Source organism: Pristis pectinata, chromosome 5 (assembly GCF_009764475.1).
Source record: "Pristis pectinata isolate sPriPec2 chromosome 5, sPriPec2.1.pri, whole genome shotgun sequence".
In the NCBI taxonomy this organism is placed as follows: Eukaryota; Metazoa; Chordata; class Chondrichthyes; order Rhinopristiformes; family Pristidae; genus Pristis; species Pristis pectinata.
The window spans coordinates 98,962,709-98,980,538 of record NC_067409.1 but is presented as its reverse complement, the minus strand read 5'-3'; the positions used below and the strand labels follow the sequence as shown (position 1 = coordinate 98,980,538).

The 17,830-nt window shown below is 40.1% G+C and overlaps 1 protein-coding gene across 4 annotated transcripts in view; it reads left to right on the top strand.

Moving 5' to 3' along the window:
* Window positions 1–17,830, top strand: part of pign (phosphatidylinositol glycan anchor biosynthesis, class N) — a 107,894-nt gene that overhangs the window by 5,212 nt on the left and 84,852 nt on the right. For all 4 annotated transcript variants that reach the window (XM_052016783.1, XM_052016786.1, XM_052016785.1 and 1 more), the window contains exons 2-5: window positions 7,703–7,947; window positions 10,087–10,208; window positions 15,288–15,386; window positions 17,536–17,642. In XM_052016783.1, coding sequence (XP_051872743.1) covers window positions 7,727–7,947; window positions 10,087–10,208; window positions 15,288–15,386; window positions 17,536–17,642 — 549 coding nt within the window. In that variant the 5' untranslated portion in view covers window positions 7,703–7,726. The remainder of the gene's footprint in view (window positions 1–7,702; window positions 7,948–10,086; window positions 10,209–15,287; window positions 15,387–17,535; window positions 17,643–17,830) is intronic.

The window sequence follows — 17,830 nt, the reverse complement described above, 5'->3', positions numbered from 1 at the left end:
GAGGTAATTGGCAGAGAAACTAAACAAATATTTTGTATCTGTCCTCACAAAAAAATACACAGAAAACCTTCTGGAAATAATGGAGGACTACAGAACCTGGAGTAAGCGCAGAGCTCAAAGAACTTATAACGAATGATTAAACTAATACAGGCCATCCCCGGGTTATGAACAGCTTCTGTTTTAACAGTCATCCAAAAGTTGATTTTGTCCATAAGTTAGAAAATACACAACCATTTGATATGGTAACCATACCTCCACGTTATTGTAATGAATGGTGTTGATGAGGGCCAATTAACGTGAAAATTTATTGTCTTCTCCTGCCTGGTTACAGTGGTACAGAATTAGGACGTCCTACACTCAATGGGGTTTCGATGGGCTTGAAGTATTAGTGCATGTTACATTGCTTAACAGAGTATAATTGCACAAGTATCAATAGAAGAGTTTGCTTGTCAGTTTCCAAAGCAACTCTCTTAAATTGCCTCTGTCAGTGAAACTGGTAGCCTGTGTTCTTAAGAGACAATGGTATCTGATTACTATAGGGAGGTTAGATGTTAATAGGTTTAGTTTTCAAGGCAGGTTCTCATTTGAACTTAATAATATTTATGGGAGCTCGTTCATATACACAGGTGTCCATAAGTCAGGCATTCGTAACCCAAAGAGGGCCTGTAGAGGAGAATTTAATGGGAATGAAAAGGGAGAAATTCCTAGTACCATCCTTGGGCTTTTAGGCAGGTAACTATGGAGAGAATAGATACATTGATTGTCATCATGCAAAGTTCCATAGATTCTGGAATGTTTCCCACAGATTGGAAGGTAGCAAATGCAGTCCTACTGTTTAAGGAAGGAGAAAGAGAGAGAGAAAACTTGTAACAGTAAACCTGTTAGCCTAACATCTGTGGTAGGAAAATTGCTGGGATGTTTTATTAAGGAAGTGGTAAAGGAGCACTTGGGTAATAATAAGACTGGGTAGAATTGCCATGGATTTATAAATGCAAATCTGGATGGAATTTTTGGAGGTTGTAATTAACAGAGTAGATGAGTGCAAACTAGTTGATATGATGCATATGGACTTTCTGAAGGCCTTTGATAGTTGCCACACAGATTATTCAATAAATTTAGAGTGCATAGTATTGGGGGTAATTTACTGATTTGGATTGAGGCTTGGTTAATGGACAGAAAACAGTAGGATTAAAAGGGTCACATTTGGGTTGGGGAGCTGGGTGCATCACTGCCAGGACCAGAACTATTCAATGACCAGGATGAGGCAACTGAGTGTAATACATCCAAGTTTGATGATGATCCAAAGTTAGGTGGCATTGTGGGTCTGAGGAGAATATAAGGAAGCTTCAGGGGGATATGAACAGGGAAAGTAAATGGACAAAGATGTGGTAGATGAAATACAGTGTGGAAAAATGTGAAGTCATCACCTTTGGTAGAAAAAATAGAAACTATTTTTGAATGTTGACAGATTGAAAGGTACTCAGTTTAGTGGGATCTGGATGTACTTGTACATGGATCACTAAAAGTTAACACATGTATATACAGCAAGAAATTGAGAAGGTAAGTGGTATGTTGTCCTTTTTTTTATAAGAAGATTGCAGTACAAGATCAGAGATGTCCTGCTCCAATTATGTAAAGATCTGGTGAGATAGCATCTGGAACATTATGTAAAGGTCTGGTCTCTTTACAGAAGAAAGAATATACTTGTGGTAAAATAAGTGGAGCAAAGGTCCATCAGATTGATTTCCGGGACAGGAGACAGTTTGTTGAATGAGAGTGATTAAGCAGACTACTGGTACTCTTGTGTTTAGAAGAATGGGGGTGATCTCATTGAAATGTACAAAAGTCTTTAAGGAATTGACAGGATAGATGCAGAGTTGATATTTCTCCTGATTGGAATCTCTAGCACCAAGAATCATAGTCTCAAAGTAAGAGGTTGGCTGTTGAAGACAGAAGTATGGGGAAATTTCTTTCTCATGATAACACAAATCAATGGAATTTTCTACTTAAGAGGGCTGGGGCCACTTAGTAGCTGAGTATCTTCGAAACATAGATTGCTGGATCTTGAAATATTACAGCTGTATGTTACAGTCATGTTTCAGCTGTATAGGACATTGGTAAGACTGCACCTGGAATATTGCGTGCAGTTCTGGTCAACTTACTACAGGAAACGTGATTAAGCTAACTGGGACTGGAGGGCTTGAGTTATGTGGAGAGACTGGATAGGCTGGAACTGTTTTTCCTGGAGCGAAGGAAGATGAGAGGTGACCTTATAAGAGGTATCTAAAATCACAAGGGGCATTGGTAAGGTGGATGGTTACAGTCTTTTTCCCAGGAGAGGGGAGTCTCAAACTCGAGAGCAGAGGTTTAAGCTAAGAGGGGAAAGATTTAAAGGGAAAAGATTTAAAGGGGACCTGAGGGGCAAGTTTTTCCACACAGAGGGTGGTATATGGATCAAGCTGCCAGGGGAAGTGGTAGACACGGGTACAATTACAGTGTTTAAAGTACACTTACATCAGCAAATGGATAAGAAGGGTTTGGAGGGATATATGCCAAACGCAGGCAGATGGACTAGCTCAGGTAGGCAACCTAGTCGGCATAAAGGAATCAAGGGATATGGGTTTAGTATGGGGAAAATACTGCTGAGGTTAAAGATCAGCCGTGATCTTATAGAATGGTGGACCAGGTATGGGAATCTAATGGCCCAGTCCTGCTATTTCTTGTTATGTTCCTATTCTACAATAAGACATCTTTGATTATAAAGCAGGTCCTTGCTCTGTAAATAATACTTTTGAACCCTACATGAGAAATAGAGGAAGAGTAGTTTATGATGGTCTTATAACATTCTCCAGCATTCAGTAAAATCATAGCTGATCATCTACCTCATACAGGTTATTACCCAATCCCTATATATTTTGATTCCCGTAGTGTCTAAAAACATTTCAGTCTTGGACTCTAATATTCAAAGACTGACAATCCATAGGCCTTGGGGTTAAGAAATCAAAGAGAAGGTTCCTCACTTTGTCCTGAATTGCTGACCCTTTATCCTGCAATCATGCTAGTACTAGTCCTAGTTCTCCAGTCACCAGAAATAGCCTTGGCATCAATTATACTCTGGAAACTTCAATGTCTCAATAAGATTGCATTTTATTCTTTGTTTTCCAAATGATTTGAACAGCAGCTGGTGGATATATTTAACACCTGTTTGCTGAGTATAATTTTCATTGACAAACTTGTTTTTTTTTGAAACATGTGGATTAAACTTGGAGAAGTTCATTGGGCAGAAAGATCCCTGCTTGAGTATGATCCCCATTTCAGACAATTTATATCAGCCTTCAAGTCTGCAAGCTCTCTTAAGTATAACTCTCAGGGTAGACTGAATTGATTGAGAGTCCTCTCTCTAGGAAAAAGTAGTCCTAAGGGTGAACTGATAAACACAAGTTTTATACGAAAGGGTAGATGTCAAGAAAATGTTTCCATTACCTAGAGATATCAAGATCATATGCATAACAGAGTCACAGATAATTCTAAGAGAATTCAGGAAATATTCTTTCCCCAGTTACTGATAAGAATGTAAATTCACTATGAAGAATGTGGAACATAGTACAGCATGGAACAAGTCCTTTGGCCCACAATGTCTGTGGCAACCCTTGACGTGAATCTAAAACTAATCCCATCTGCCTGCACAAGGTCTGTATCTCTCTATCCCCTTCCTGTTCACGTGTCTGTCTAAATGCTTCTTAAATGTTGCTATCATGTCTGCTTCTACCACTGTCCCTAGCAATGTGTTCCAGGCACCTATGTAAAAAGAAAGCTTTTCTCATAAATCTCCTTTAAAATTTTCCCCTGCACCTTAAAACTATACCCCCTAAGTATTTGACATTTCTACCCGGAAAAGGACTCTGATTATAAACCCTGTCTATGCTCTCATAATTTTATATACTTCTCTCAGGTCGGCCCACAACCTCCGACAATCCAGAGAGAACAATCCAAGTTTGTCCAATCCTTCCTTTTAGCTAGTGCTTTCCAATCAAGCTAACACAGTGGTAAACGTCTTCTGTACCGTCTCCAAAGCCTCCACGTTCTTTCTATAATGCAGCGACCAGAATGGGACACAATACTCCAAATGTGGAGTATTATACAGCTGAACATGACTTTCCCACTTTTCTACTCAATGCCCTGACCAATGAAGGCAAGCCGTGGTTAAAGTTAATAGCATGGATGAATTTAAGTGGAAGTGAAGTAAGAATGTGGGAGACAAAGGAATGGAAGGATGTGGACATCAAGTAAATTGAAGAGAGTTGGGGAATGGTTTGTGAAATAAGAACATCGGCATAGTTGTGCTGGACTGAATGGCCTGTTTCTGTGTTGTAAGCTCATCGTCAGATAATTTGTCCTTCCTTTCCTTTTATTGTATTAATCGCTGTGGATACTGTTCACCAAAAGTTTTAAGTCTTTAGCTATGCCAGCTTTTTTCTATACCAACTGTTGGTACAGCAAACCAAAAACAAGTCATTTTTGTTTTTCTTAATTCCATATGAATTTACACCATGTTGGATCAGAGAACACTGAGGGATGATTTAATTGAATTGTCTAAAATTATTGAGGGCCTAGATAGAGTGGACAGGAAGAACCCATTTCCCATTGTAGAGAGGTTAATAATCAGTGGGTACAGATATAAAACAATTGGTAGATAGATTTGAGGGAAGTTGGAAACCAAACCTTTTACCCAGATAGTGTTAGGTATCTACTACTTGCTGGCTGAAAGGGACCTGGAGGTAGAAACCCTCATATTGCTTGGAAAGAATGTGATGAGCAGTTGATGTACCACAACATACAAACCAAGATGTAAGAGGTAGTAACAAACCAGCTTTCTTCTCTAATGTAAATATCTGCTTTTTAAAAAAAATCTTTCGCTACATTAATTTTTGTGCCACCTTTTTCTTTAACAGACAAGTGTCTCTCTCTCTCGCTCTCAACTGGCAATAGTTGTTAGCTTTGCAGATTGAATAAAGGGAATGATGTGGTTTGTATTGAAACACTGCTTTTAAATTGAAATTAATTCCATGAAAGCTTCCAGGCAGAGCACAAATCAGGAATTTCTTTTAAGGATGATATCTGGGCCTGGATACCGCATGAAATTAATGCTCTGCTGAGAGCATGTGAATCATCAAAGGAGGAACTAACACCTTCGGAGTGAATGAGGACAGACAGTGCAAGCCAAATTGCCTTATCAGCACTAATGTAATAGTATTACAGGTATCTGCAATGAATTGAACACCCACTGCATTTAATATACAATCCTTAAACTTCTGACTTATTTTCAAGAAATATAAAGTTTGCCACATTCAAAGCATTGATACAGAATATTATATCAATAAAATAACTATAAACACTAATTTCATTAATTTATAATTTTGGGATATTATAAATATTTTGTCAAAATCTAATACCACGGTAGACTATTTTATGTAATACATTGTGTGCTGTAAGCTGTGCCTATTCCTTTTATTGAATTATCTCTCCACTGATTCCATGACGAAAGCCCCAACAACTATAAATAGCTGTTGAGCTTCTGCCTTTATTGCTCCATAGGTGTGCTGCTTATTTAAATGATTGAGTGATCAGTCATGGATAGGCATTTGGACAAGTAGAAACATCTGCCTTTAGATGGAGGAGGCAATTTGTAGATGGTATTGCAAAACCAAAGATATTGTATGGAAAACATGCATGCAGAACAAGTAACTTTGTAACTGCTGAAAATTGTAGAGGTTCTTTTTACTAACACTTAGTGTCTCCCATCAAATTGTGATGTTTCAGCAGATTAAAGGAGATGGTAAGAAAGATGGAGAAATGATTTTCTATAGTGGGAGAATCCAGAACAACCTTCCTAAATAAAGTTGAGATCTTCTCATTCAACCTTTGTAAAGGATATATTGCAATAGGATTTAGGTACAAGAACAGAAACTTCTTGAACCAATTGTATGGAGTTCTGCTGAGACCACATTGAGAATTTTGTGTATGGGTTTGGTCTCCCCTATCACTGAGGGGACATACTTGTGGAGGGAATGCAACAAAGGTTCACTAGTTTGAATCCTGGGTTGTGGTATTTGTTGTATTGAGAAGAAGTTGAGAAGAATTACAAGTGATCTAATTGAGATGCCCCAAAATTCTTCTGGGGATATAACAGTGGATGCAGGTTCAATGGTACTCTTGGCTGGGGTGTCTAGAACTGGGTATCACAATCTCAGTAAGGGGTTGGCCATTCAGGACAGAGATGAGAAGAAATTTCTTCACCCACGGGATGGTTAATCTTTGGATTTTGCTCTACAGAAAAGCAATGAAGTATGTTCAAGACAGAAATTGATGGCAATTAAGAGGATTGAGGAATATGGCATTAGTGTAGGAAATGGCACTGAGGTAGGAGATCTCCCTCAATTTTACTGAATGGCAGAGCAGGCACAGGGAACCAAGTATATTCTACTCCTACTTTTTCTTGTGCTCTTATGCACCAAATGACTACTTGTCCTTGGTGATTTCATCCATTGTCTCCTTGCTCTTTTTGTTGTGCTCACTGCCCTCATTTCTACCTGAAACTCTGCTTCCATATAAACTTTGCTACCCTTATTTGGTTATCCTGTGAGCTTGGCATTTAATACGGGCTTAGTACTTACATCATTACTATCTCTGAAAATGTGTTGGTGTTACTCTCCACCCACATCCCTCATTTCTTTCTGTTCCCACCCTAGAATATGTGTACTCCAAGCAGTAGTTCTACTGCTCTTGATTAGTTTGGGATACCCTGAGTTTGGAGAAACTCTTTTGTGTCAAATGTCACAGGTTGGAGATTTCGGGTTGCACTGAGAATCTAAGGAGGGGATTGAAACCTTCATTGTGTTACTTTGCAATGGGCCACAGATTTAGTGTTATTTGAAGAAATGAAGCATGTCTTGAATATATTTATCTTACAAAGGAGTAAATATTTTCGGGCTGTTTGCCAGTATTTCATGCCTATCAGATATCCTCATGGAATGATAGTTGAAATTAGCTGGAACAGCAGCAGTAGTACTACACTTGACCCTGTAACCTTGGGCCACAGAAGGATAAGGTCACTCAGTTGTTACTAAATAATCAGCTGAAATTGGTTGATGAGTTGACTTGGATTGACTTGCAACTTAGTGTCTAGGACCTACAAGGCTATGTATTAAGAGTTGTGTAGTGGGATTAGATATGCAACCACTTTTTCTGCAGGCTTGACTTGATGGGCTGAATGGTCTCTTCTGTCCCATAACTTTCTGTGATTATTATGGCTTTAGAATTACACACAAATCATAGAAGTTTAGTCTATTGATTAGAATGCAATCACAATTGGAATAAGCCATTACTTTCAGAGTCATAGAATCGTACAGCATGGAGACAGGCCTTTCAGCCCAACTGGTCCATGCTGACCAAGATCCTGATCTAAGTTGGTCCCATTTGCCTGCGTTTGGCTAGAGTATGGAATGAATATCAGTTTTTACATTCTACTTATTGTTTCATTTATTTTTGTCTTTTAAGTGAAGAGTGAAATGATTATTTCTGTTTGATAACACTTAAAGCTTAAGCATGTGTTACGAAATCCAAATAAATCAGTATAGCATTATTGTGTTCAAACTTTCTTGTGAAATACTTCCCTTTGATTTTCAGTTTTGTTTTGACTTAGGTACGTGGTTTTACACCTGAAAAGATGCTGACATTTTTCCTGATTGGCTTTCTTGTGCATCTTGTCTTCTTTGCCTCCATTTTTGACATCTACTTTACCTCTCCCCTGGTCCATGGAACAACTCCTCATCGAGTGCCACATTTACCACCGGCGAAGCGCCTTGTCCTCTTTGTTGCTGATGGATTACGTGCGGACACGTTTTTTGAACTGGATACGAATGAACAAACGCGTTCACCATTTCTCCGGTATGATTAGTGAGGATCACAGAAAACACAAATCTTAAAGATTCTTAAAGAGTTTGTTAGAGTGTAGAGGATATAATTTTCACATGCTTTGGAGACCGAAACTAGTCACCATAAATGTATGACATTAATTAAACTATCCAGTAGGGAATGCAGGAGAAACTTCATTACCTGCAATGTAGAACTTACCACCTGATTGAGTAGTTCAGATGAATAGAACATATATATTTTAGAGCATCTTATTTGTGTACATATTTGTTTGTTCCAATACATTCTTTGTAAAATGTTTAAAATGGCATGCTTTTGCCTTCCTGCTTTGCTGCTTATCTGAATTCTTTAACGTGATTGGCAGCTCTGTGAGCTTGATGACATTGTAGTTGCCTGAAGTGAGGAATCCCTTTGAACTGATGTTTGAACAGGAAAAATCTGCACCATAGACATTGTTAGCTTTTTGTAGGCTGCTTTTTTTTACCATTAGCTGTGAGCATCATTACCTTGGTATAGACCAGAAAAAACTTCCAAGTTTTTATTTTGTCCCTAGATCTGGTCCTCGAGTGGACATCATTCATGACATCTTTGGTGTTTTATTTATGAAAAACAAAGCACTTATTGGCAAGGTTTGAACAAGGAATAATGAAAATTCAATTGGATAAGGTACAGATACTTGTACCACATCAGTGCATGGAATTCAAACTTTGTTAAAAGGATAGAAAGTTGATAGATCGTAAAAATATATTAAAAAAGGTCCATCACTTTCTATCTATTTTGAGATAAATATATAAGAAGAACTGTTTAATGTTCGGGCATCAGTGACAGAAAGCATACAAACAACAGTTTATTATAGAACCTAAAACATCCCAAGGCACTTCTCAGCCCTAGTATGTTTTAAAATGTAGAGCACAGAGCCCTGTATTGTCCAGGCTATGAAGTGAATTATAGTTGCTTCTGAATGCCAAGCACTGACTTGCCCATCCACAACAATAAACAAAAAGATGTGTGGTTTGGGATGGAATATTGCAGTAGGTTCAAACACACTGGAGAATGGCACATGAAACTTCTTTTTCTGCTGATGAACACGGTAATTTGCTTATTTTTTATATGGAAAAAGCCATGAGATTATGTACACATTTGTTATTCGCTCTTCTTAAACACATGAAGACTCAACAAATAACAGGTATGATAAATGACAGGTGATGACTGAGGAATTAATTTTGCCTGGGGACTGCCCTTCCTCTTTTCAGCTCAGCACAGCATGCAGATGGATATTTGTTTAGTATCTTGTGGGTAAAGCTGCACCTCTGAGAATGTTGTGCTCTCTCAGTCCTCTTTTTAAAAAAAAGGGCAGCCTTGATAATCTGCCCAATCTGCAGTGGGGATCAGCCATTCAAAACATGCACAAAACACCTTTTTTCCCCAGGCACAAATGTTTGCTTTTCTAATCCAAAAAAAAATTAGATTTGCATAAACTCTGCTAAAAACAGTGCTCATCACTTGCCCGTCACTTCCCAGAGGGCTGTTATAATTAATTTGAATGAATTCATTTTTCTCCTTAATCAGGTTCAAGGATGACTAGCTTCCACTTTAGTTCTGAGGAGTGGAAGCTTTTACAATTAGGGGAAGAGGAGGGAAAACTGTACTGTGGACGGTGCAGCGGTGCAGCTGGTAGCGCTGCTGCCTCTCAGCTCCAGCAACCCATGTTCCATTCTGACATCCAGTTGCTGCCTGTGTGGGCTCTTCATGTTCAACCCAATGACTGCTGCCTGGCTTCCCCCACACCTCCCCTCCCCCACCACCACCACATCCCAAAGATGGTCAAAAATTGTAGGTTGGGGGTAGGAGAATCGGGGTGAAGTTAATGAGCATTTGAGAGAGAATAGCTGACAGGGAAATAAGTGGGAAGATGTGTTTGATGGGATCGCCCTGAGAGCCAGTATGGATTTGATAGGCTGAATGGCTCCTATGTCATAAGGAGAATACAATAACAGATTGGTAAAGATATATTCAATTTCAGGACCAATAAAATTCTGACATTTTTATTTTCATTGTCAACATTAATAGCATTGTTACAATATTAAAAACATGTCAAGGTATCAAATCACTACCTTCCTTTGTCGCACATCTTAAATTATTTTCTGCATTCAGAGATGTGATCAAACAGAGTGGAAGTTGGGGTGTGTCTCACACACGGGTTCCCACTGAATCCAGGCCAGGTCATGTGGCTTTGATTGCTGGGTTTTATGAAGATGTAAGTGCTGTTGCTAAAGGTATGTAGTACTTCATTAATTTTTATATTTCTTGGTAATAATTGCTGGCTTTTATGCCAGACACAACATATTTTACTTAAACATCTTTCAGAAATGTGTGCTTTAAGAAAGGAATTAATGAATGTTTAAAAAAAAGTTCAGAAATAATAACACCTTCTCCATGGAATGATTATTATTTGTAACTGTTTAACATCAGGGAAATGTTTGTGACCTTTTTGTTAGCTGGTAACTTAAAGTTTACTTAGCATTTCACCGTGCAGTTTGATGTTCATTGCCCAGACTTTGTGACAGAATCACACATTTTACTATTTGTTTTTACAAACTTAAAGCGAAATTCTATACAGTTTATTTGAATGATCTTTAATGTGTATTGTAGAAAAATAATCACTATTTTTAAAGCATTTGATCCAACTTGGGTACAATTTTCATTTTCTTTTTCCCTGATATTACAAATATAGGTTAGCAATATTATTTGTCAATAGATTTAGTGCTGATGCAGGTGATGTTAAGACCATAAGACATAGAAGCAGAATTAGGCCATTTGACCCTTCGAGTCTGCTCGGCCACTTGACCCTCCGAGTCTGCTCTGCCATTTGATCCTGGCTGATTTATTTTTCCCTCTCAACCCCATTCTCCTGCCTTCTCCCCGTAACCTTTGATGCCCTTACTAATCAAGAACCTATCAACCTCCGCTTTAAATATACCCAATGACTTGGCCTCCACAGCCGTCTGTGGCAATGAATTCTGCAGATTCAGCACCCTGTGGATGAAGAAATTCCTCCTCATCCCTGTTTTAAAGGGACGTTCTTCTATTCTGAGGCTGTGCCCTCTGGCCCTAGACTCTCCCACCACTGGAAACATCCTCTTCACGTCCACTCTATCCAGGCCTTTCAATATTCAGTAGGTTTCAATGAGATTCTCCCTCATCCTTCTAAACTCCAGTGAGTACAGGCCCAGAGCCATCAAACACTCCTCATACATAAACTCTTTCATCCCGGGATCATTATTGTAAACCTCCTCTGGATCTTCTCCAATGCCAGCACGTCCTTCCTTAGATATGAGGCCTAAAACTGCTCACAATACTCCAAATGTGGTCTGACCAATGCCTTATAAAGCCTCAGCATTATATCTTTGCTTTTATACTCTTGAAATGAATGCTAACATTGCATCCTTACTACCGACTCAACCTGCAAGTTAACCTTTAGGGAATCCTGCACTAGGTCTCCCAAGTCCCTTTGCACCTCTGATTTCTGAATTCACTCCCTGTTTAGAAAATAGTCTGCGCCTTTGTTCCTTCCACCAAAGTGCATGACTGTACACTCCCCTGCGCTATATTCCATCTGCCACTTCTTTGCCCATTCTCCCAACCAGTCCAAGTCCTTCTGCAGACTCCCTGCTTTCTCAACATTACCTGCCCTTCCACCTATTTTTGTGTCATCTGCGAACTTGGCCACAAAGTCTTCAATTCTGTCACCCAGATCATTAACATATAATGTGAAAAGTAGTGGACCCAGCACTCACCCCTGTGGAACACCACTAGTCACCGGCAGCCAACCAGTAAAGGCCCCCTTTATTCCCACTCTTTGCCTTCTGCCAGTCATCCAATCTTCTGTCCATGCTAGTACCTTTCCTGTAATACCATGGGCTCCTATCTTGTTTAGCAGCCTCATGTGCACCACCTTGTCAAAGGCCTTCTGAAAATTCAAGTAAGCAACATCCACTGACTATCCTTTGTCTATCCTGCCTGTTACTTCCTCAAAGAAATCCAACCGATTTGTCAGGCAAGATCTCTCCCTAAGGAAATTATGCTGACTTCAGCCTATTTTATCATGAACTTCCAAGTACCTGGAAACCTCATCTTTAATAATGGACTCTAACATCTTATCAACCACTGAAGTCAGACTAACTGGCCTATAATTTTCTGTCTTTTGCATCCCTCCCTTCTTAAAGAGTGACATTTGCGATTTTCCAGTCCTCCGGAACCATTCCTGAATCTAGTGATGCTTGAAAGATCACTACTAATGCCTCTACAATTTCTTCAGCTACCTCTTTCAGAACCCTGGGTTGTAGTTCATCTGGTCCAGGTGACTTATCTGCCTTCAGCCCTTTCAGTTTCCCAAGCACCTTCTCCTTAGTAATAGCGACTACACTCACTTCTGTCCCCCGACTCTTTCGAATTTCTGGCATGTTGCTGGTGTCTTCCACACTGAAGACTGATGCAAAATATTTATTCGGTTTGTCCTCCATTTCTTTGTTCCCCATTACTATCTCTCCAGCGTCATTTTCCAGCAGTCTGATGTCCACTCTTGCCTCTCTTTTACTCTTTATATATCTGAAAAAACTTTTGGTATCCTCTTTTGTATTATTGGCTAGCTTACCTTCATATTTCTTCTTTTCTCCCCTTATTGCTTTCTTAGTTGCCTTCTGTTGGTTCTTAAAAGCTTCCTTTAGAATGCTTCTTCTTCTTTGGAATGAACTGATCCTGTGTATTCCCAGAAACTCCTGGCATCCCTGCTAGGGTCTCATTCCAATCAACTTTGGCCAGCTCTTCTCTCATGCCTCTGTAGTCACCTTTACTCAACTGTAATATCGATACATCTGGTTTTAGTTCTTCCTCTCAAACTGCAGGGTGAATTCTATCATATTATGATCACTGTCTCCTCAGGGTTCCTTTACCTTAAGCTCCCTAATCAAATCTGGTTCATTGCACAACACCGAATCCAGAATTGCCTTTTCCCTAGTGTGCTCGACCACAAGCTGCTCTAAAACATCATCTCGTTGGCATTCTACAAATTCCTTCTCTTGGAATCCAGTACCAACCTGATTTTCCCAATCTACCTGCATATTGAAATCCCCCATGACCACTGTAACATTGCCCTTTTTACATGCCTTTTCTATCTCCTGTTGTAATTTGTACCCCACATCCTGGCTACTATTTGCAGGCCTGTATATAATTCCCATCAGGGTCTTTTTATCCTTGCAGTTTCTTAACTCTACCCACAAGGATCCTACATCTGATCCTATATCACTTCTAGCTAAGGATTTGATTTTATTTTTTTACCAACAGAGTCACCCCATCCCCTCTGTCCACCTGCCTGTCTTTTCGATAGGATGTGTACCCTTGGATGTTTAGCTCCCAGCTGTGATCTTTCAACCACGACTCTGTGATGCCCACAATGTTATATCTGCCAATTTCTAACTGCGCTATGAGTTCATCTACCTTAACTCGTATACTACGTGCATTCAAATATCAGATCAGATGTCTTTATTAGTCACATGTACATCGAAACACACAGTGAAATGCATCTTTTGCATAGAGTGTTCTGGGGGTAGCCCGCAAGTGTCACCACGCTTCTGGCACCAACGTAGCATGCTCACAACTTCCTAACCCGTACGTCTTTGGAATGTGGGAGGAAACCGGAGCACTTGGAGGAAACCCATGTAGACAAGGGGAGAACATATAAACTCCTTACAGACAGTGGCCGGAATTGAACCCGGGTCGCTGACACTGTAAAGCATGACGCTAACTGCTACACTACCGTGCCTGCCCTCCACCTTCAGTCTTGTATTCACCACCCTTCTTCTCAAATGTGTCTCCATGTTGCCTGAAGTTAAATTCTTATCCCTTTCTAAATGTTCTGTCTTATTCTAGAGACTTCAGTAACCTCTCCTGCACTCTCCTTCCCTTTTACTTTATCCATACTTTACCAATCTGTTGATCCCACCCCCCTACTATTTAGTTTAAAGCCCTACCTACAGCCCTAGTTATGTGATTCGCCAGGACCCTGGTCCCAGTGTGGTTCAGGTGGAGCCCATCCCATCGGAACAGCTCCCTCCTTCCCCAATGCTGGTGCCAGTGTCTCACGAATTCAAACCCACTTCTCCCACACCAATCTTTGAGCCACACATTTAACTCTGATCTTATTTATCTTGTGCCAATTTGCATGTTGCTCAGGTTGCAGTGCAGAGATTATTACTTTTTCGGTTCTGCTTTTTAATTTAGTCCCTAGCTGCTCAAATTCCCTCAGCAGAACCTCTTTCCTTGTTCTGTCTATGTCATTGGTACCCACATGAACAATAACAACTGGATCTTTCCCCTCCCATTCCAAATTCCTCTGCAGGTCAGATGGAGATGTCCCAAACCCGGGCACCCGGCTGGCAACACAGTCTTCAGGTCTCTCAATTCTTGTGACAGAGAATTGTGTTTATTCCCCTGACTATACTATCTCCAGTCACAACTTTGTTTCTCTTCCCTGCCCCCTCTTGAATGTCTCCCTGAACTATGGTGCCACGGTTCGGTTGCTCATCCTTCCTACAGCCCCCCACTCTCATTTGCACAGGGAGCAAGAATCTCAGACTTGTTGGACAAGCTCAAGGGCTGAGGCTCCTTCAGCACTACCTCTTGGATCTCCTTACCTGCCTCACTCACAGTGACACCCTCTTGTCACTGACCACAGACCGAATTTGAAGTAGTTAATCTGATGGGTGTGACTGCCTCCTGAAACACAGCATCCGGGTAACTCTCCCCCTCCCTGATGCATCACGGTGTTTGAAGCTCAGATTCCAGGTCATCAGCTTTGAGTTCCATGTGCAACCAACACTTGCTGTACATGTGGTCACCAGGAACCACAAAGGGATCCACCAGCTCCCACATCATGCAGCTACAACACATCATCTGATCCTGCATCCCTACTTTATTTAATTAGTTGTAATTTGATGTCTTTTTCATTTAACTATTATAAAAACTGTTATTAATAAATTTATTAAAGTAAAACATTGTGCTACAAATAGCTGAACATAAACAAAAGTAAATATTGTGTAAGGTTGCTAGCTTTTTATTATGGCTGCAATTCAGAAGGAATTAATATCTAAATCATGAATTTCAGAAGTAAAATCAGCACAAGTTGGAAATTCTCAGTATGTCAGACAACATCTGTGAAGAAAAAGGCAGAGTCTTGGATCAACATTTACTGTTCTAACTTCTGATATCCAGCACCAGCTGGAGTTATAGAAGTTACCGTGCCGTATTTAGCAGCTAATCAAATGTGGCTTTTTCATACACTTGTTTAATTCTTGCAGGTTGGAAAGAGAACCCAGTTGAATTTGATTCTGTTTTTAATGAGAGCAGACACACCTGGTGCTGGGGAAGCCCGGACATTTTACCAATGTTTGCAAAAGGTAGGTGAATGTGAATTGTTACAATCTCAAGGCAAACTGTAAAAACTTATTTATTTCCTTTCTTCAAAATATTGGATCAAACAGGTAAATTACAAGGAGGGAGGAGAGGTGGGAGGTTCAGGGAGGCAATTCCAAAGTTTAAAGGAAAACCTGGATATTGAAAATCTGAAATATAAACAGAAAATGATGGAAACACTCAACAGGTCAGGCAGCATCTGTGGAAATGGGAACAAAGTTAACATTTCAGATCCATTTCTCAGCCTGACCTGCTGAGTGTTTCCAGTTTTTCAGTTTTTATTCCAAAGTTTAAGGCCCTAGCTGCTGGAGGTACAGCTGCCAAATGTGAAGTGATCAAATTCAACAACATCCATGAGTTCAGAATTGGAGGAGTTCCAGAATGCTTGTAGAGCAGAAAGGGCTTTCAGAGAAAAGGATGGATGAGTCTGGAGAGATGCGAAAACCATAATGAAAATTTTAAAATCGAGATGTTGCTTGGGAATTGGCACAGTGTGATGGGCGAATAGAACTTGGTGTGCAGTGTGACACGGCGGCAGAGTTTTTCTTTGCAGAGGATGGGAGATGGAAGGGAAGGCAGGAGGTAATGAAGGAGTAGATAAAGGTTTCACCACAGATAAGCTAAGGTAAAGATAAGTGACGTTAAGGGGGTGGAAATAGACAGTCTAAACAATGGAGCAGATGGTGGTTGGGAGCTGATCTTGGGATTGGGTACACACAAAGATTGAGAGCAATCTGTTTTTCAGATAGTTATTGAGAGAAGTATGGAGTTAGTAGCTAGGAAAAGGAGTGTGCAGAAAGTACTGAAGGTCACGGCTTCTGCCTTTCCAATGTTCTGAGAGGGATTGACAGGGTAGGTGCTCACAAACTGTTTCCTTTCACCGGAGTTCTAGGACATGGGGGTGTCATCTCAGGATATGGGGCTGGACAGGAATTGGCAATTGAGGAGCTATGGGGATTGGGCTGGAAAATAGATAAGGCATAGCCTCTGCCATGATCATATTGAATGGTGGGACAAGGACAAGAGGCTGTTGGGCATATGTGTGCTTCAGTTTATGTCCCTGTTGAGACACCTAGTTATCAGTATGGTATCACTTTAGCAACCTTGCTCCACACATTGTGAAATAGAATGTTACAGCACAGGAGGAATCCACTTGGGCCAGATTGTCCATGCCAGATATTTGAAAGTGCTAGCTGATCAGTTCCATTACTCTGCTCTTTGCCCACAACCCAGTACATCTTCCTCTATTGGTACAAGTCCTTTTTTAAAGTTATTATTGAAACAAATTGCACTGTCCTCTTCAGTAGTGTCTTTTGCATCACAAAAATGTGCTGTGTGAATTTTACTTTTCTCATGTCACTTTCAGTTGTTTTGCCAGTTCCCTTTCTTACATGCCCACTGAGTACCAACATTTCTGCCACTGGAAACAATTATTCTTTGTTATTCAGTCAAAACTCTTCCAAAATTTTGAACAGCTCAATTTACTTCTTTTTTTCCAGCCTCTCCACGTAATTGATGTCTTTCAGACTCTGTGCCATTGTAGTAAATATCCACCGTTTCCTTGGATGACTAACTCATGCAGAAAGCCTGACATTTCTGGCAATATGGTATAAATATTGCTCACTCAGTAATAAGAGATTCGAGTTCCCTCTTTGTTTCTTTGTCAGTTGAAAATCAGGCTCAGAGGGTGAGTGCATCATTGTGTCAACATGTTGCCTGCACCATGCAGTGTTCATGCAGTATCACAGATCTGATGCATATGTATTTCTGGACTAGAATTTGAGATAGAAGCCAGTGATCAATTTCAGAGTGTGTCGTCTCACCTCCTCCTCCCCCCACCCCTTAAAACCTGAGAATTTCTAACAGTGGAAATGGGTGAAAATGATTTTACTGGGCCCTCTGTTACTGATGACTGAGCCAACGACCTGTTGACAGCCACCACTGTTTTGCAACAAGATTCATTTTCAATTAGAACTTCAATGAAAAAATTTACCAGAAATTTTGAAATACAAGTCTTTGACTCTCTTAAAAGTTGTGATTCATGATATAATCAGTGTGTCCAAAGTCCAGGTTATGTTATCTATATTTCACTATTAATCTATTTGGCTAAGTTGTCATTTTCTTGTAATACAGGTGCCAGTGGTGACCATGTTTATACACACATGTACCCACCTGAAAAGGAGGATTTTGCTGCTGAAGATGCATCAAGACTGGACACTTGGGTATTTAATGAAGTAAAGGTATTTGCAATGTTCTTCTTTTGGCCAGACACACATCAACAATAAGTGTGGAGCTCCTGACTTTTTTCCAGGAAATATTTATTATCCTCTTAATAAGTCACTTCTTCTGATCTCTTCTCCATCTAACTTTTAGGTTGCATGAAGCTACAGCATGGAATGGTCCCTATTTTTACAGTGATTTTACTCCC